The sequence below is a fragment of the Tachyglossus aculeatus genome, chromosome 4 (genome assembly GCF_015852505.1).
Source record: "Tachyglossus aculeatus isolate mTacAcu1 chromosome 4, mTacAcu1.pri, whole genome shotgun sequence".
Classification (NCBI taxonomy): domain Eukaryota; kingdom Metazoa; phylum Chordata; class Mammalia; order Monotremata; family Tachyglossidae; genus Tachyglossus; species Tachyglossus aculeatus.
The window spans coordinates 80,062,724-80,080,900 of record NC_052069.1 but is presented as its reverse complement, the minus strand read 5'-3'; the positions used below and the strand labels follow the sequence as shown (position 1 = coordinate 80,080,900).

At 40.1% G+C, this 18,177-nt stretch overlaps 1 protein-coding gene and 1 non-coding gene across 34 annotated transcripts in view; both read left to right on the top strand.

Moving 5' to 3' along the window:
- The window catches only part of RIMS2 (regulating synaptic membrane exocytosis 2), a 748,658-nt gene that overhangs the window by 176,969 nt on the left and 553,512 nt on the right, over positions 1–18,177 (top strand). For 21 of the 33 annotated variants that reach the window (XM_038744914.1, XM_038744876.1, XM_038744874.1 and 18 more), the window contains one exon: positions 5,999–6,010. The exons of the other annotated variants lie outside the window; for them this stretch is intronic. In XM_038744914.1, coding sequence (XP_038600842.1) covers positions 5,999–6,010 — 12 coding nt within the window. The remainder of the gene's footprint in view (positions 1–5,998; positions 6,011–18,177) is intronic. 33 annotated transcript variants of the gene reach the window in all.
- LOC119928063 lies at positions 16,149–16,286 on the top strand. The gene has a single exon (XR_005451020.1). It is a non-coding gene; the product is annotated as a small nucleolar RNA SNORA7 (small nucleolar RNA).

Genomic DNA, 18,177 nt, shown 5'->3' with positions numbered 1-18,177 from the left:
AAAACAATCAAGCAATCAGTGGTATTTATTGAGTGCTTACTATGTGCAGAGCATTGTACTAAGTACTTGGGAGAGTCGATAAAAATGTATCAGGTATCTCTAGCACATATGTATCAATCAATAAATGGTAATAATTGAGCAATTAGTGTGTGAAGACCAACTGTACTAAGTGCTTTGGAGAGTACATTACAACAGAATCGATAAAACATGATTCCTTCCCTCAAGAAACTTAAAGTATAGCAGGGGAGAGAGACAGTAGACTAAGTTACAGATAGGGGAGATTGCAGAATGTAAAGATATGTAGAGTGCAGTTGGGACTCAGAGTGGGATGAGTATCAAGTGCTTAAGAGATATTGGGCCAAGTGCATAGTTGATGCAGAAGTGTGTGGGGAAGGATAGAGTAGGAAAATGAGAGCTTAGTCAAGGAAGGCCTCTTGGAGGAGATGTACTTATAGCTACAATCAACACTTAATAAAATGGACTTTTTCAAATGTATGTTCAATTATCTATTTGGATTTGTCATCACTTTGCACCTTATCGAAACACTGTCACCCTCCCTTCTTCCCTCCCTGACCGCCATCTAACTGTTCACTCTCAAAAGACTTCTTCCCTACTGCTTTCAAACGTGCATGTATCCCCATCCTAATTAAAAAAATACAAAAAAACCCTCCCTTGAGCATATGGCTCCCTCCCCATTTCTCTCCCACTATTCCGCTCTGAACTCCTTGAGTGAGTTGTCTACACTCCCTTCTTCCACTTCCTATCCTCCAGTTCTCTCCTTGACTCCTTCCAACCTGGCTTCCACTCCCTTCTCTCCATAAAAACTGCCCACTCTAAGGTCACCAGTGAACTCCTTCTTGCCAAATCAGATGAATGGCCTGTACTCCATCCTAATCCTCCTCAACCTCTTAACTGCCTTTAGTACTGTAGACAACCAAATCCCTTCTCCTAGAAATAATTAATAATAATAATTATGGTATTGTTAAGTGCTTACTGTTTGTGGGCACTGTACTAAGCACCATGGTAGATACAAGCAAATCGGGTTGGATGCAGTCCCTGTCCTGCATAGGACTCAGTCTTAACCCCCATTTTACAGATGAGGTAACGGAGGCACAGAGAAGTGAATTGGCATGCCCAAGGCCACATAGCAGAAAAGTGGCAGAACTGGGATTAGAACCCATGACCTTCTGACTCTCAGGCCCATGCTGTATCCACTGTCCCATGCTGCTTTCCATAATATTGTATAACCTTGACTTTATTAACACTGTCCTCTCTTGGTTCTCTTCCTTTCTCTCTGACCAGTTATTCTCAGCCTCTTTTGCAGGCTCCTCTTCTGCTTCCCACCCTCTAACTGTGGGAGTCTTTCAAGGTTCAGTTTTGGGTCCCCTTATATTTTTCATCTATGACTCCTTGAAGAACTCATTTGCTCCAGTGACTTCAACTACCATCACTATGCAGAAAATTCCCAATCTAAATCTTCCGCCCTGATCTTTCTCCTCTCTGCAGTCTCATATTTCCTCCTGCCTTCAGGACATCTCTACTTGGATGTCCTGCTGACACCTCAAACTAAACATGTCTAAAACAACAAAACACTCAGCATCTTGCCACCCAAACCCTCTCCTCCCCATCACTTTCCCATCATTGTAGACAGCACCCAACCTCCTTGTCTTACAAGACCGTAACCTTGGCATTATCCTCTACTCATCTCACTCATTCCACACATATACTCAGTGTCAACAAATCCTGTTGGTTCTACCTTCACAACATCTCTAGAATCTGGTCTTTCTTCTCTATCCAAACTGCTCTTACGCTGATCCAATCACTTATCCTATCTGGCCTTGATTACTGAATCAGTCTCCTGGCTGATCTCCCTGCCTCCAGTTTCTCCCCAGTTCAGTCCATATTTCGCGCTGGTGCTCAGGTCTTTTTTCTAGAAAAGAACATTCAGTAGATTCAGTACTCCTCACAAACCTCCAGTGGTTGCCCATCCACCCCCAGACTGAGTCCCCTTTTTCCTCTCCTCCTCCCCATCTCCCCAGCCCTACCTCCTTCCCTTCCCCACAGCACTTGTATATATTTGTACAGATTTATTACTCTCTTTATTTTGCTTGTACATATTTACTATTCTATTTTGTTAATGATGTGCATGCAGCATATAGCTATAATTCTATTTGTTCCGACGATTTTGACACCTGTCTACGTGTTTCGTTTTATTGTCTGTCTCCCCCTTCTAGACTGTGAGCCCGTTGTTTGGTAGGGACTGTCTCTATATGCTGCCGACTTGTACTCCCCAAGCGCTTAGTACAGTGCACTGCACACAGTAAGTTCTCAATACGATTGAATGAATGAATGAACATCAAACTCCTCACCATAGTCTATATACGATTTAATTATATAGTTGTTTATCATCTGATTAGTACAATCATTTACTAAAGTAAGAAAAAATAAACATTTAGTTTAATTTTGTAGTTCATTCATGTAAAGCCATCCCTATAAAATTAATCAGCTTCCTCTTGTGGACAAATTAAAGATACAGAGGAAGGAGAATAAATGTATTTCAGAACCAGCTCAAGTTAGCATTGCAGTAAGATTTGTAAAAACAGTAATTGCAGTTATTTTTGCTATAAGTCCTCTTCCTATGTCAAAGGCAAGTACTTGACCATATACAAGCAGTTGTGTTATTAGATTGAAAATCTTCTCCTTTTGCAATTGTAAAATGGTTGATTCTAATTGGAAGTTCATTTGTCATACATATAATTACCCTAAGATTCAAACTTTGATGACTCTCATTTAAAAATTTAAATTTAGTTTAACTAGATTGAAACTGTTGAGATTGATCCTTGGGGATTAAAAGTGTGAGCCCCATGTGGGACAATCTGATTACCCTGTATCTGCCCCAGCACTTAGAACAGTGCTTAACAAATACCATAATTATTATTATCCTTTTGAAACTAAAGATAATTTTGTAAAATGAAGCATTTGGATACAGATGAACATTTGATTTATGAATATTTTTCAAAATTCATCTTTTTGTGTGTTTTCACTGAGGAAAGGCATATTGTAATTTTACAGTGCTAGAAAAGAAAGTCGATTTGAGCCAAGGTATTTTGAATTGTTGGAAGGTAATAATTTGTGGCACATTACAAGAAAATAATAGCATAATGATGTGCATGCTCCCTTTTATTGATAAAACCAAAATATTAATCACTGAAAGAACTGTAATTTGGCAGATGTTACTTAAATCTGGCTACCCATAAAAATTTACTAGCTCTTGCAACTGTTTCCATTTGGGATATTGAATGGAATTAATGCATTTCTCTGCCTGTGTTGGTCCTGTCCTTCCCAGTAATATGTAGTACAATAAGCGATCCAAATAATGACTGGTAGGTTTTTGTTTTTTTTGAATTGTCAGTCATCCACAGTTCACTACAATGGTAGAAGTAGAAATTATTTAATGGAAGGCTTTGAAACCCAGAGTTACCAGTTTTTTTTTCTTCTTCCAGAAAGTGGGGGCACTCAGGGTGAAAAATTTTGGGTTACACAAGGAAGCCACAGAAGAGGGTTTGTCACAACACCTATGATTCATTAAAAGAAGGCAAAAAAGTCAGCTGTTTAGACATGAAATGTTGAAGTGTGGGCAAAGGAATAAGGCTTATTGAAATTGTTTCCATTAGCTTTGGAATATTGACCGGAAACAAAAAAAAAAAATGCTTTTTGGCAGTGGTGAGAAAGACCTTCCTTTTGATTCAGAGAAGCCCTAAGTATATTTTCTTTTTCAAGCAATGCTGCCAACAAGTAGAAAAGGCTTAAAGTAACTGGCTTAATGCTTAGCATGCCCTCAAATTCATTATACAGCAGAGAGATAATATATGGGTTTACCTATACTTGTATATCTCTATATATTAACATATATAAGTATATGTCAATCAAAGGGAATTTAGGAGACAAGCTTACCCTAGTTTTTAAATGCTATCTGGGAAATCCTAGGTTCAGTTTTTGCATCTTTGGTTTTATTAATTTCCTATTTTAAGAGAATAAAACAAAATTCAGGGGTGGTTAGATTAAGCTCATCCATAACCTTCATGGATTAAGGCTCCATCACTGTTTATACATCCTAATTGGTTATTTCAGCTGACAGTATTTGCTTAGCTTCTTCATGGTCCAGGCATGAAATTAAGTTGGATCTAGAAGTGCATGTAGCTGTGCTTGCTACATCTCATTTCAACCATCAGGGATGTTCACCACCTAAATCAGATTCCTTTGATTATGAGGTACCCGGTAGCAACTTGCTTTTCAAATGAAATGACTCTGTTTCAAGTGAAAGGTTGGCTGTCAAAATTCACGGGTCGATTAAACAAAAGTCGGTCCTTCTGTCATGTTAACGATTTTGTGGATAAACAGAATTGCAAAATGATCTACTTCAAAATAACCTCAGCTAATCTTTACTTCAGTTTACTAAGAAATAATAATGACATTTATGAAGTCCTTGGTTCGATACAAGATTACAAGGTTGTACATAGTACCTCTCCCACATGAGGCTCAAGGTCTATCATCCCCATTTTGCAGATGGAAAACCGAAGTCCAGAGCAGTTAAATGACTTGACCAAAATCTGTGTCCGTACCGGGCCTCAAATCCACATTTTCTGACTCTGAGTCCCATGTTCTTTCCACTAAGCTACACTGCCTCCAGTAGGGATTCCTTGTCAATTTCTGAATGCCATCTCTGCCTTACTACATTGTCAGATATAGAACCGGAGAGGTTGAATGATTTAGTAACCATTGCATAAATGGGACTCCACTAATTTATCTCAGTGCTAGAGTCCTGAAGAAAAATACATAAATCACTGTACAATCCTGTGTAAATAAGCCCCTGTAAATGCTTAGTAGCAGCATGGCCTAGTGGATAAAACATGGTCCTGGGAATCAGAGGACTTAGGTTCGAATCCTGACTCTGCCACTTGTCTGCTGTATGACCTTGGACAAGTCACTTAACTTCTCTGGTTCTCAGATACCTCATCTGTAAAATGGAAATTAAGTCTGTGAGCCCCATGTGGAACGTGAACTGTGTCCAACCTGATGAGCTTGTATGTACTCCAGTTATTTGTACAGTGCCTGACACATAGTAAGTGTTTAACAAATACCATTAAAAAAGTAAAATATCTTTTCATTCTGAACAATTGTGCAAAATACTAACACTTTATGATTTTAAATGAAACAATAGAAGTGGGAAGCTCTGGGAAGTTATTTCAGTCTTTTAGGATTTTACTTTTCAACATAACTGGGCACCTGGTCATAGACCTAATTGAACGATTTAATTTGTGAGTAAAATTACGATTTTATTGTAAAATATTTATGTGGCAGTTATTTTGTTCTCAACATGTCAGTCAAAACTTTTATACCCATATACTTTTCCTTGCCCAGAGAAGCATAAGCTTCACTATTCTTAGTTCCAAGAATGGTCTTATCCACTTCTAAAAATCTCTTTAATTACAAAGACCAAAAATATTTCTGATTGAATGGGTTTAAATCATTTTTCAGAAACAATGTGTGTAGTTTAAATGAGAACATGATTACTAGGGATGAAAAGATGAATGTGATATAAATAATATTAAACAGGAATGATTATGCACTTGCACACACCAAACCATTTTTTCTTACTATTACTATATCTTTTTTTTTCCTTTTGCAACTAAACATTCTGTTTGTCTTGGGTAATTAAATGCTTTTTCTAGAAAGTATTATTAGTGTCTCATTACAGTCTAAAAATGAGTTCTATAAAAATGCAGCATACACGTCTTTTCTTTTAGATAAAATTGATGTTTGTCTTTTTCATTTCATATTTTCCAAAGTAAAGTAAAATGTTATTGTAGCTTTTTTTTAAATTCTTATTATTTTATTGATAACTCTTACTTGCTTTCAGAATGGAAGTAATTCTTTCATTTCTTTCTTTTGTCTTTTTCTGTCCTTTCTTACTTGCTTTCGTGGACATTCACACCAGGAGGACAAAGTGGTTAGAGCCCTTTTATGTCTAATATAACTTACTCTTTTTGGTATTATTAATGATGCTTTTAAAAATTAGTATTAATAGTAGCTTTGTGTACTTTTGAATGCTATGTTACAGATTTAATGCATTAACACTTGGGCATGTTATCAAAATTCCTGAAGAAAAAGAAAAAACTTTTTATTGCATAGTGAACAAGGAATGCAATTCAGAAACTGAAGCAATAGGAAGTGCACCCAAATTTTCTCTACCAAGTAATAATTTGATAATTCCAGGTTTGTTTAAGGAAGACCCCTGAAATCCATCATATTCTCCATGAGCTCTTACATTTTAATGCTCTTAATTTATTTAATGATTTAGTTGCTTAAACTTAACATCATACTTTCTTTGGGGGAATAGAGTAAACTGTGATCATTATTTTCAGAAGTAAAATCTGTCCAGACTGAAATTCAGAAGGCATTATTGTCATATATATATACATATATATATATATATATATATATATTAAGTGTGAGAAATGTTTTGAGTTAATATTAAGCATTAAGGATCTTTTCATTTCAATTGATTAATTTTTAAAATGTAAGTAAAATGTTAGTAAAATACTGACATTTTACTTCCAAAATGCACATGTTGTTTAGTCCAAGTATTGTTAACTAGTGTTTCATTCGCTTAATTTTCAAAAAGAGTAAAGAAAAATCAGGAGCAAAACCCAAGCTTTTTAGTAACAAAATTTATTTAAAATTTTAAAATGCTTGATTGTGGATAAATTCCAATATCTTTCCTAAAAATAAGGAATTTTTATTTATACATAGTGGTAAACCTTATTAGAAGAATGGTTTTGGTGTATTTGAACAATTTCATAACAATGCATTTTAAACAAATTTACAGAAGAAATCAATTACAGTATCATAGATTAGTCTGAAATTTATTTGGTGAAATAAAAGTCCATGTGACAAAAAATACTGGTTAATGAACCTACTTTTACCAGCATCTAGATTTAATTCAGCTTTCCAGGATATAATTATGCATTTAAAGGTATAATCCAGAAAGGTAAGTGAATGTTTGCAGGTTTTCAATTATATTCTAAACTTCCATAGCATTCACAAAGAATCAAATAACTATTTCCTTTTGAAGTTGCCACTCTTTCCTTTGGTGTTAACTTCACAAGAAACTGTAATGTGCAAAATGACTTAAAGCAGTTGAAATACATGAGAGAGATAAAAGCCCAGCTACAGATAAGAGTCCAGCTTTTATCTACGTGATGGTAACATCAAAAAATAATTCAGATATTTAGGAAGTGCATTTGAAATGTAATAAAACTTTCCTTTATTTGTAACAAGTGTAGTTTCAGTCAGCAGAAGCATACCAGGTGGCATATAAAAGTAATAATGATTTGGGGACTTGAATGACTTCAATTACTCCAAGTTTATTGCATTTCATTTTGGATCCAAGTAGAAGCTGATTTTTCCAGTGTTGTTTAGGCTTACAGTTCAGTTGATTTAGATGGGTGATCTCTAAATTCTCCTAAATTCAGAGAAGCAGCGTGGCTCAGTGGAAAGAGCACGGGCTTTGGAGTCAGAGGTCATGGGTTCAAATCCCACCTCCGCCACTTGTCAGCTGTGTGACTTTGGGCAAGTCACTTAACTGGGCCTCGGTTACATCATCTGTAAAATGGGGATTAAGACTGTGAGCCCCCTGTGGGACAACTTGATCAGCTTGTATCCCCCCAGCGCTTAGAACAGTGCTTTGCACATAGTAAGCGCTTAACAAATACCATCATATTATTATATTATTATTACTGCTCATAGAAATTACTGATAATTACTGTTCTTTAGAGGAACAAATGAAAGTCCATCTCTTTAATCCCTGCCTGTTCAAGTTTAGGTAATGAGATTAGGAATGTTCCCATTGATATAGTTCTGGGGAGAAGTAGCCCTAGCTTTGTTGTACAGGAAAGATTTTTCACTTTGTGTGCAGGGTTATCTTTTTTTATGGTATTTGTGAAATGCCTTCTAGACTGTGAGCCCTTTGTTGGGTAGGGACTGTCTCTATATGTTGCCGATTTGTACTTCCCAAGTGCTTACTACAGTGTTCTGCACACAGTAAGCACTCAATAAATACGATTGAATGAATGAAATGCCGGCACTGTCCTAAGCATTGGGGTAGATACAAGCCAATCAGGTGAGACACAGTTCTTGTCTCACATGGGGCTCACAGTCTTGATCCCAGTTTTACAGATGAGGTAACTGAAGCACAGAGGAAGTGAAGTGACTTACCCAAGGACACACAGCAGACATGTGGCAGTCAGGATTAGAACCCAAGTCCTTCTACCAGGCCCATGCTATATCTACTAAGCAACACTGTCCCCTTGGACTATCTGTTTGCTCCCTCCCTAAATTATCCTGGGGATTGCTCCGAGATAGCACTTGGGAGCCCTTTCTTTCTACTATTAATATCTCTCTTGAGACCCAGACATAGGTGACTCTCTTAAGCAAATAACACTGTTTAATGGATCCCGTACTTGCTTCTGACAGTGCAGCTAGGGCCCCAATAATCACTGTCTATAATTTTTTTGAAGGAAGGTAATTTCAAAATTGTGACAAAATATTTTTGTTTGTAGTGGGGAGTCACAGTTTCTCATCATTTACTCTTGCTGATACTTAGAATGAATTCTCACACAGCCACAATTTTGTAGTTCTTTTTCTTCAGAGGCTAAGTATAGACCAGGGCACTGCCAAGGGACTTGCCAGCCCAAAACCTCAAGAGGGTTTAAAGCAATTTACAATGGTGCTTCCTGGTCTGGGAGACTTCTGGGGACCCCTGGATGGGTCTCCCTCTTTAAAAAAAAAATTCTGTCAGGGTCCCCCTAGCCAATCAGAGCCACCAGGGGAATCCCGAAATAAAAGTTCACGTGACTCAAAAATACAAATTAATGAACAGACTTTCATCAGAACCTAGGCTCAGTCATTCATTCATATCTATTGAGCGCTTATTGTGGGTAGAACACTGTACTGTTTGGGAGAGTGCAATATAACAGACACAGTCCCTACCCACAGTGAGCTGATAGTCTAGATGGGTGTTCATTTGGCATTCCAGTATGTTGTTATGCATTAAAAATATATAATCCAGAAAGGTAAGTGAATATTTGTAGGTTTTGAACTACATCAATCAATTGGTCAATCATATTGAGTGCTTACTGTGTGCTTAGCACTAAACTAAGCACTTGGGATAGTACAACACAATAATATGAGCCATATTACCTGCCCACAATGAGCTTACAGTCTAGAGTGGGAAGTAGACACTGATACAAATGAAGAAATTACGGATATACACGTAAGTGCTGTGGGGTTACATTTTAAGATTCTGTCGAATTCACAGAGAATCAAATTTCTGCTTCTGAAATTGCCAGTGTTGACGTTACAAGAAGTTAGGGAAAAGCCAGCCTGAAGGCATTGCTCAGTAGTGATGTATCCCAGTGTGCCTTGTTGACTTGGATAATTGACCGTTCTTGACATGAGGGTTGAACATTCCCACTTTTCCAGTTGAAATGGTACCCCAGCTCAGCATGTCCATGAGTAAAATTCTCATTCCCACCCACTACCTAACCTTCTCCTAGCCACTACCTTATCTTGACTCCCCTATCTGTCTATCATCACTTTCCCCATCCCAGAGATTTGCAATTGTGGCAGTCTTTGACTCTTCACTGTCATTGGTTCTTCCACCTTCTTGTCTTGTCTTATGCCATCGAGTCGTTTCCGTCCTATAGCGGCACCATGGACATATCTCTCCCAGAATGCCCCACTCTCCACCTGCGATCATTCTGGTAGTGTTTACATAGTTTTCTTCGTAAAAATACAGAATTGTTTTACCATTGCCACCTTTTGTGCAGTAAACTTGAGTCTCTGCCCTCGACTCTCTCCTGTGCCACTGCTGCCGAACATGGGTGAATTTTGACTTGTAGCAGATTGCCTTGGACTCGCTAGCCACTGCCCGAGCTAGGAATGGCATGGATAGGCCTCTGCTTGACTCTCCCTCTTGTAGCATAGATTGGTAGAGTCCTAGAAACTGGAAAGGGGCCTTCACCTTCTAACACCTGCTAATCTTGCTAATTTTTGTCCTTCATAATATTTCTCAGATCTGCCCTTTTCTTTTTACACTCACAGCTATCATTCTGGCCACACACATTTATCATATCGTGGTTAGATTGCGTCTCGGCTTCTTCACTGATCTCTGTGCCTCCAGCCTCTCCGTGCTTCAATCTGTATTTCATACTGTTCTACTGATCATCTTCTTGAAGCATCACTGGACAGATATCTCTCTTTTCCTCAGAAATTGATATATATAGTGACAAACTGCCCATTTACCTTTTTTATTTCAATAGTGATAATAATAATTGTGGCATTTAAGTCCTTAATATACGCCAAGCTTTGTACTAAGCATTGGGTTAGCTTCAAGATAATCAGATAAAACACAATTCTTGTTTTCTTCAGTGAGCCTAGTTTAAGTAGGAGGGAAAGTTGGTATTTCAAGAATTTGTTAGTGATCTAAGGAAAATGTCTTTGGAGGGATTTGATCCTTAGAGGACTGCACATAGGTTTTGTCTCCAGTCACATATCTCTAGTGTCCTATAGTTTTATCAGCATCTCTGGCTGGAGTAGGTGAAGCTGTATATACAGTCTGGTTTTTTCCTTCTTTGACAGGTAAGAGTAGATTCTTGTAACCATTAGACTCAGAAGCATTTGCTTCATGATACTGAAATTAGCGTCTTCTAACTGTATAAACCCAAACTAGGACTGAAATTTGGCATTTTTTATTTAGGACAATCCAAGGAAAATGTATGATTAAAATCTCTAGCCAGGACTGAGCCCCAATAACCATGGCTGAACCAGATTGCCAAACAAGATAATGATCAGAATCAGGATTTATTCATTCATTTCATTCATCCAGTCGTATTTATTTAGCGCTTACTGTGTGCAGAGCACTGTACTAAGCGCTTGGGAAGTACAAGTCGGCAACATATAGAGACGGTCCCTACCCAACAACAGGCTCACAGTCTAGAAGGGGGAGACAGAGAACAAAACAAAACATGTAGGCAGGTGTCAAAATCGTCAGAACAAATAGAATTAAAGCTATATGCACATCATTAACAAAATAAATAGAATAGTAAATATTCTAGCCTGGATCTGCTTGGGGTTTGGGGCAGCCTTAGTGACCTTGGACATGGTCATCTGAATGACCTCGGGTTTTATTCTTCTGCGTGGCACAGGGACTGAACTGGACCTTCACCACCACATAAATTCATGGAGAATCAGACTCAGCATAGTCACAGACTAAAATAAACTCCTCTTCTGCTTAAATTGAGCCATATGTGGAAGAGGGACTGTCTGATTTGTTTATCTTTTATTTTCACCAGCTCTTAGAACAGTGCTCTGCACATAGAAAGCATTTAGTAAATACTCTTGTTATTAACATGTGCATTACACAACAGAAGAGATTTGTAGTTTTGAATATTTGAGATGTACTAGCTGAGGCCCATGAAACATTCACTTACTTTTATTATAGGAAGTTGGTTTTATGACAGCTACTCTTTGCTTTGGGGATTTTGCTTCAGTTTTGAACCCTTCCCTTTTTTCTGTCTCTCTTCCGTGTGAGTCATCGTTCATCTGTACAGAGGCACCCTTGCTCACTCCCTACACAGTGGTGTATTCTGTGGATTTTTTTATTGTATTAAATGCTCACTATATGCCAGGCACTATACCAAGCGTTGGATAGATACAAGGTAATCAGGTTGGACAGGTCCCTGGCCCACGTGGGGCTCACTGTCTTAATCCCCATTTTACAGACAGGGTAACAGGTGCAGAGAACTGCAGTCACTTGCCCAAGGTCACTCAGCAGACAAGTGGTGTAGTCAGGATTAAAACCCAGGTCCTTCTGACTCACAGGCCCCTGCTCTATCCTCTAGGGCAAGCTGCTTCAAGCTTCTCAAGATATGGGGTGGGTTGACAAGAAGCCCCAAGTGGTTCAGAGCTCCATGTGACTCTCAGCTCTCACCAGGAGAATCTTGAGCCTTGCTGTGTAATAATAAATAAATAATAAATAATGATGGCATTTATTAAGCGCTTGCTATGTACAAGGCACTGTTCTAAGCACTGGGGAGGTTACAAGGTGATCAGGTTGTCCCATGGGGGGCTCACAGTCTTAATCCCCATTTTACAGATGAGGGAACTGAGACCCAAAGAAGTTAAGTGACTTGCCCAAAGTCACCTAGCTGACAATTGGCAGAGCCAGGATTTGAACCCATGACCTCTGACTCCAAAGCTTGGGCTCTTTCCACTGAGCCACGCTGCTTCCTGAGGTGGGGCAGACAGTGTACATGAGCCACCAGTGTCCTCAGGAATGCTGGTGCTTCCTGGCTATAAACCAGTCAAATGCTATTGATGGACTGCTGTGTCTAGACTGTGAGCCTGTTATTGGGTAGGGACCATCTCTATATGTTGCCATCTTGTACTTCCCAAGCACTTAATACAGTGCTCTGCACACAGTAAGCGCTCAATTAATATGATTGAATGAATTGAATGAATGCTGGTAGGGAGCTCTTCAGAGGCAGGACTGCCATCTTCAGCCCCTTTCTGTTTCCCCCTCATCTGGCTAAAAGTCCAGGGCAAGGCATTTCCAGGCTTCAGTCTGGCAGCCTTTCCACTGGTTCCTTCTGTAGCCTGTGGTAGTCCCCTAACTGGACAGCAAGGGTGGCACCATTCATTCATTCAGTCGTGTTTATTGAGTGCTTACTGTGTGCAGAGCACTGTACTAAGCACTTGGAAAGTACAAGTCGGCAACATATAGAGACGGTCCCTACCCGACAACTGGCTCACAGTCTAAAGGGGGAGACAGACAACAAAACTAAACATGTTTTGCCGGCCATCCGTGTGGCTGTGTCACTCCCTTTGGCATCTCCCTGACTTGCTCCATTTGATCTCCCCCTTCTCCCAGGCCCCACAGCACTTAAGTATATATCTGTATTTTTATTTATTTGTATTGCTGTCTCTCTCCCACCCTCTAGGCTGTAAGTTCATTGTGGACAGGGAATGTCACTGTTTATTGTTGTATTGTACTTTCTGAAGTGCTCAGTACTGTGCTCTGCACACAATAAGTGCTTAATAAATATGATTGAATGAATATTTAAGTGCTTACTGTGTACCAGGCACTGTACTAAGCACTGGGGTGGGTAAAAGCAAATCAGGTCCCACATTGGGCACGCAGTCTCAATCCCCATTTTACAGATGAAGTCACTGAGGCACAGAGAAGTGAAATGACTTGCTTAAGGTCACACGGCAGACAAGTGGCAGAGCGGGGATTAGAATCCATGACCTTCTGAATTCCAAGCCTGCATTCTATCCACTCTGCTATTCTACTCCTCATGGTTGGATCAAACGTCTCTTTTAAAAATGGTATTTAAGTGCTTACTACATGGCAAACACTGTACTAAGCTCTGGGGTAGATACAGGCTGATCAAGCGGACCACAGTCCACATCCCAAAATCAGAATTCTCTTCTGACTCCCAGGACTGTGGGCTGTCCACTAGGCCATGCTGCTTCTCAACATATGTGTTTCACATATGTTATATATTACTGCTTAGGCTGACCAATTTGGCTGATACTAAGATGACAGATGCAGAATTGTAATTGAGCCAATGGTCCCAAAGCCACCTTGGCTTCCTGGAAGTGTGGATTTCCCTACACCCTTGCTTTTATGGTCCCCATGCCTCCTCAAAGAGAAGGGCAGATACTTTTGTAGGTGGATGTTTGTACTGTATGCACATGCTGCTTGTTGGTTCTGTTTTTCTTCTTCACTTTCTCTTCCCAGTCTTCTGGAGAGGTGTCTATCTGCTTTCCATAATCTTGGGCTCTCACCCCTACCAAGAACCCCTTACTCTCCCTCCCACCTGTCCTATCTGACGTACCCTCAGTCCCACAGTTCCAAGCTCAGTTTAATCATTCCTTTAGTTTACCCCCACTGGACTTCCCACTTGGATTTGTGGGGATGGGACACAGAGTGAAACTTCATTTGTAAGACTGGAGCATTCCTGCTGAAAGTTTTTAATGTATAATTGAATTTTATAGAACTAGATACAGTATTGGTAGTAGTTTCCCTGAATTTGGAATTTACACCCCTCCTTAGTTTGATAAAAGCAGTGAGACATTGAGCTCCTAATGGGCAGCGAGCACATCTGCCCACTTTTGTGTTATACTCTCCCAAGTGCCTAGTACAGTGCTGTAGACTGAAAGCTTCTTGTGGGCAGAGACTGTGTCTAGCAATTCTGTTACATTGTACTCTCCCAAGTGCTTAGTACAGTGCTCAGTACACTGGCATTTAATAAATATGATCTGCACAGAGTAAGTGCTCAATAAATACAAATGATTGATTTATCTCAACGCAGCCCATCGCAAGAAGTCTGAAAAGATGAGAACAGGTTCTATTTGAGGGAGTAGGAGTGTGGCCTAGTGGAAAGAGCATAAGCCTGGGCGTCAGATGACCTGGTTCTAATCTCAGCTCTGCCAATTGCTCTGCCAATTGCTCTGCCAGTTGCTTGCTGTGTGATCTTGGGCAAGTTCTTCTAGATCTTCTAGACTGTGAGCCCATTGTTGGGTAGGGACCGTCTCTATTTGTCGCCAACTTGTACTTCCCAAGTGATTAGTACAGTGTTCTGCACACAGTAAGCACTCAATAAATATGATTGAATGAATGAAAGTTACTCAACTTCTCTATGCCTCAGTTTCTTCAACTGTAAGATGGGGATTCAATCCCTACTTTCCCTCCTACTTAGGACTGTGAGCCCCAGGTGGGATAGGGATTGTCTGACCTAATTGACTGGTACCTACCCCAGTGCTTAGAACAGTGTTTGACACAAAGTACACAGTTGCCGAGTACCATAAAACAAATAAGCGTATGTTTAATGTGAATGTGGTAAGAGGTTTCATTGGTCTCACAGATAGTATTCGTCCCAAATATCTCACTTTGTTTCATTAGGTCCACAATTGTGAAAGTGGGTTTTCTTAAGGCAGCTGAATTTTTCCAGCTGCACAGAACCACTCTTTAAATGTTTGTATTAAAAGGCATATATTCTCCAATAATAATGAATACAGGAATGGTTAGGGTACTGCATCTTTTTATATGAGTCCTTGAAAAACATATTAGCATGGCTTAGTGGTAAGAGCACGGGCTTGGAACTCAGAGGTCATGGAATCTAATCCTGGCTCTGCCACTTATCAGCTGTGTGACTCAGGGCAAGTCACTTAACTTCTCTGTGCTTCAGTTCCCTCATCTGTAAAATGGTAATTAAGACTGCGAGCCCCACTTGGGACAACCTGATTACCTGGTATTTACCCCAGCACTTAGAACAGTGCTTGGCAAATAGTAAGCACTTAACAAATACCATTATTATTATTATTATTGTTATTATAGGGAGTTGGGAAGATTTTACTTAAAAGGAGGAGTTAAACATAAAATATGGTTTACTTCCCATTTATATTTGGAAGGGTACTCTTCAAACAGACTTCTGCATGAGTTAGCTGTTCCACAGGCCTAGAAGGGCATGGTTGAATAGCAACATAACAGAGCCAGATTTTCCTGACCCTTTCTGGCAGTGCTCGATGTGTAAGATCCCTTTTTTTTCTTACGGTATTTGCTAAGTGCTTACTATGTGCCAGTCACTGTATTAAACACTGGGGTTGGTTACATCCCTACTTAGGTGGACAAAACCAGTGAAACTGAACTCCTCCTTGTGAGTAGGGACTGTGTCCATCAATGCTATTAAACTGCATTTTCCCAAGTGCTTAGTACAGTACTCTGCACACAGTAAGTGCTCAATAAATGCCATTGATTTATAGTCTAATGACAATTATATTTGTTTTGCTGCTCGTGGCTTCCTGGCTTCTCCACCACTGAGAGCTTGAAACTACATTGAGGGATGTCAGTGTCTTCTTCCTCAAGTCACGCAAGTGAGGTTTGCTCCAGCCAAGGCTTTCGCACTCTAGGGGTTTGCTGTAGCTAGGTATGCTTCTTGCTTGGCCGATCAATTATATGAGATTAGTTGGAGAAAAAGTATTCCACTTGAATCCTAAGAGAAAGGACCTCTCGGTCCAATGAACCCCACTCAGGATGGCACCTGGAGAGTTTCCAGTACTCTACCAGTCTCAACTACGGGAGGGAGAGTCAAGCAGAGGCCTACCCATTCTATTCCTAGCTTGAGCAGTGGTTAGCGAGTGGAAAGCAATCTACTACAAGTCAAATTCACCATGCTGGGCAGCAGCAGCAAGGAGAGAGTCATGGGCGGAGACTCAAGTATACTGCATGGAAGAGGCAGCAGTAAACCACTTGTGTATTTTTACCAGAGAAACAGCGTGGCTCAGTGGAAAAGGGCACGGGCTTTGGAGTCAGAGGTCATGGGTTCAAATCCCAGCTCTGCCAATTGTCAGCTGTGTGACGTTGGGCAAGTCACTTAACTCCTCCGGGCCTCAGTTACCTCATCTGTAAAATGGGGATGAAGACTGTGAGCCCCTCATGGGGCAACCTGATCACCTTGTAACCTCCCCAGTGCTTAGAACAGTTCTTTGCACATAGTAAGTGTTTAATAAATGCCATTATTATTATTATTATTATTATTGTTATTATTACCAAGAAAACTCTATGGATACACTACCAGAACAATTGCAGGTGGAGGTGGGGTGTTCTGGGTGAGATGTGTCCATGGAGTTGAAATGAGGCAAAAATGACTCGACAACATAAGACAAGACATGGTCCAATGAAGAACAAAAAAAAAGTTTGTGAGGGCAGGGACCAAGAGAGTGAACTGTGAGGATGCTAAATTTTTATTCTGAGGACAGAGTGAACTTGGGGTGGAGCCAAGAAAAGGCAAAAAGAGCCCTGTCTTGGCTCTCCAAGGCTACCTGGCTAGGATGGGGATAAGACTGAAGTGACAGGAGTTTCTGGTCACTTTTGGTGCGATGGCGGCAGGGCCTAAAGTTGGCAGGACTGGAGGGAAGGGAGGAAAGGGAATAGAGAAGCAGCATCGCGTAGTGGATAGAGCATGGGCCTGGAATTCAGAAGGTCATGGGTTCTAAACCCAGCTCTGCCACTTGTCTGCTGTGTAATGTTGGGCAAGTCACTTCACTTCTCTGCGCCTCAGTTACCTCATCTGTAAAATGGGGATAGAGACTGTGAGCCCCACGTGGGACAGGGACTGTGTCCAACCAATTTGCTCATCTCCACCCTAGTGCTTCGTACAATGCCTGTCTCATAATAAACACTTGACAAATACTGTAATTATTTTTATTATTATTAATAAAGGGGCCTGACATGGGAAGCAGTGGCAGAGGATGGCCACCTCTGAAGGTCACAAACCTTGAGAAACAGCATGTCCTAATGATAGAGCACAGACCTGAAAGTCAGAAGTACCTGGGTTCTAATCCCAGCTCCACCACTTGTCAGCTGTGTGACCTTGGGCAAGCCACTTCACTTTTTTGTTCCTCAGTTACCTTATTTGTAAAATGGGGATTAAGACTGTGAGCCCTATGCAGTACAGGGACTGTGTCCAACATGATTAGCTTGCCTCTACCCCCAGCACATAGTAAGTGCTTAACAAATACCAAAAAAAACCCCAAAACAAAAAACCCAAACGAAAAAAAGCCCCACAACAAAAGAAACTATTTCATGGAGTCTCTGCAAGCTGGCCTCAAAGAAGGAAAACACTTCCAGGTCTCCAGCAGGGGACAAAAAAATGAAGCTGGCATTTTGACTTCCCTTCTGGCTGGAAGCTAAGAAGTTCTACCCTGGGCACAAAGCTGTTTTAAGTGTACTGTTCCAAATATAAATGGGCAGTAAACCATATTTCATGTTGAACTCCTTTTTTTTTAAAGTAAAACCTTCCCAACTCCCTATGTTTTTCAAGGACTCAAATAGAAGAGCCAGCACCCTGACCATTCCTTTATTAATGGTTATTGGAGAAAATATGCCCCTTCATACAGATTTTTAAAAAGTAGTTCTGTGCAGGTGGAAAAATCCATCTACCTTAAGAAAACCCACTTTGAGAATTGAGGACCTATTGTGTAATTTCTGAAACAAAATAAGATATTTGGGATGAATATTACCTGTCCCTATCCCACAGAGGGCTCACAGAC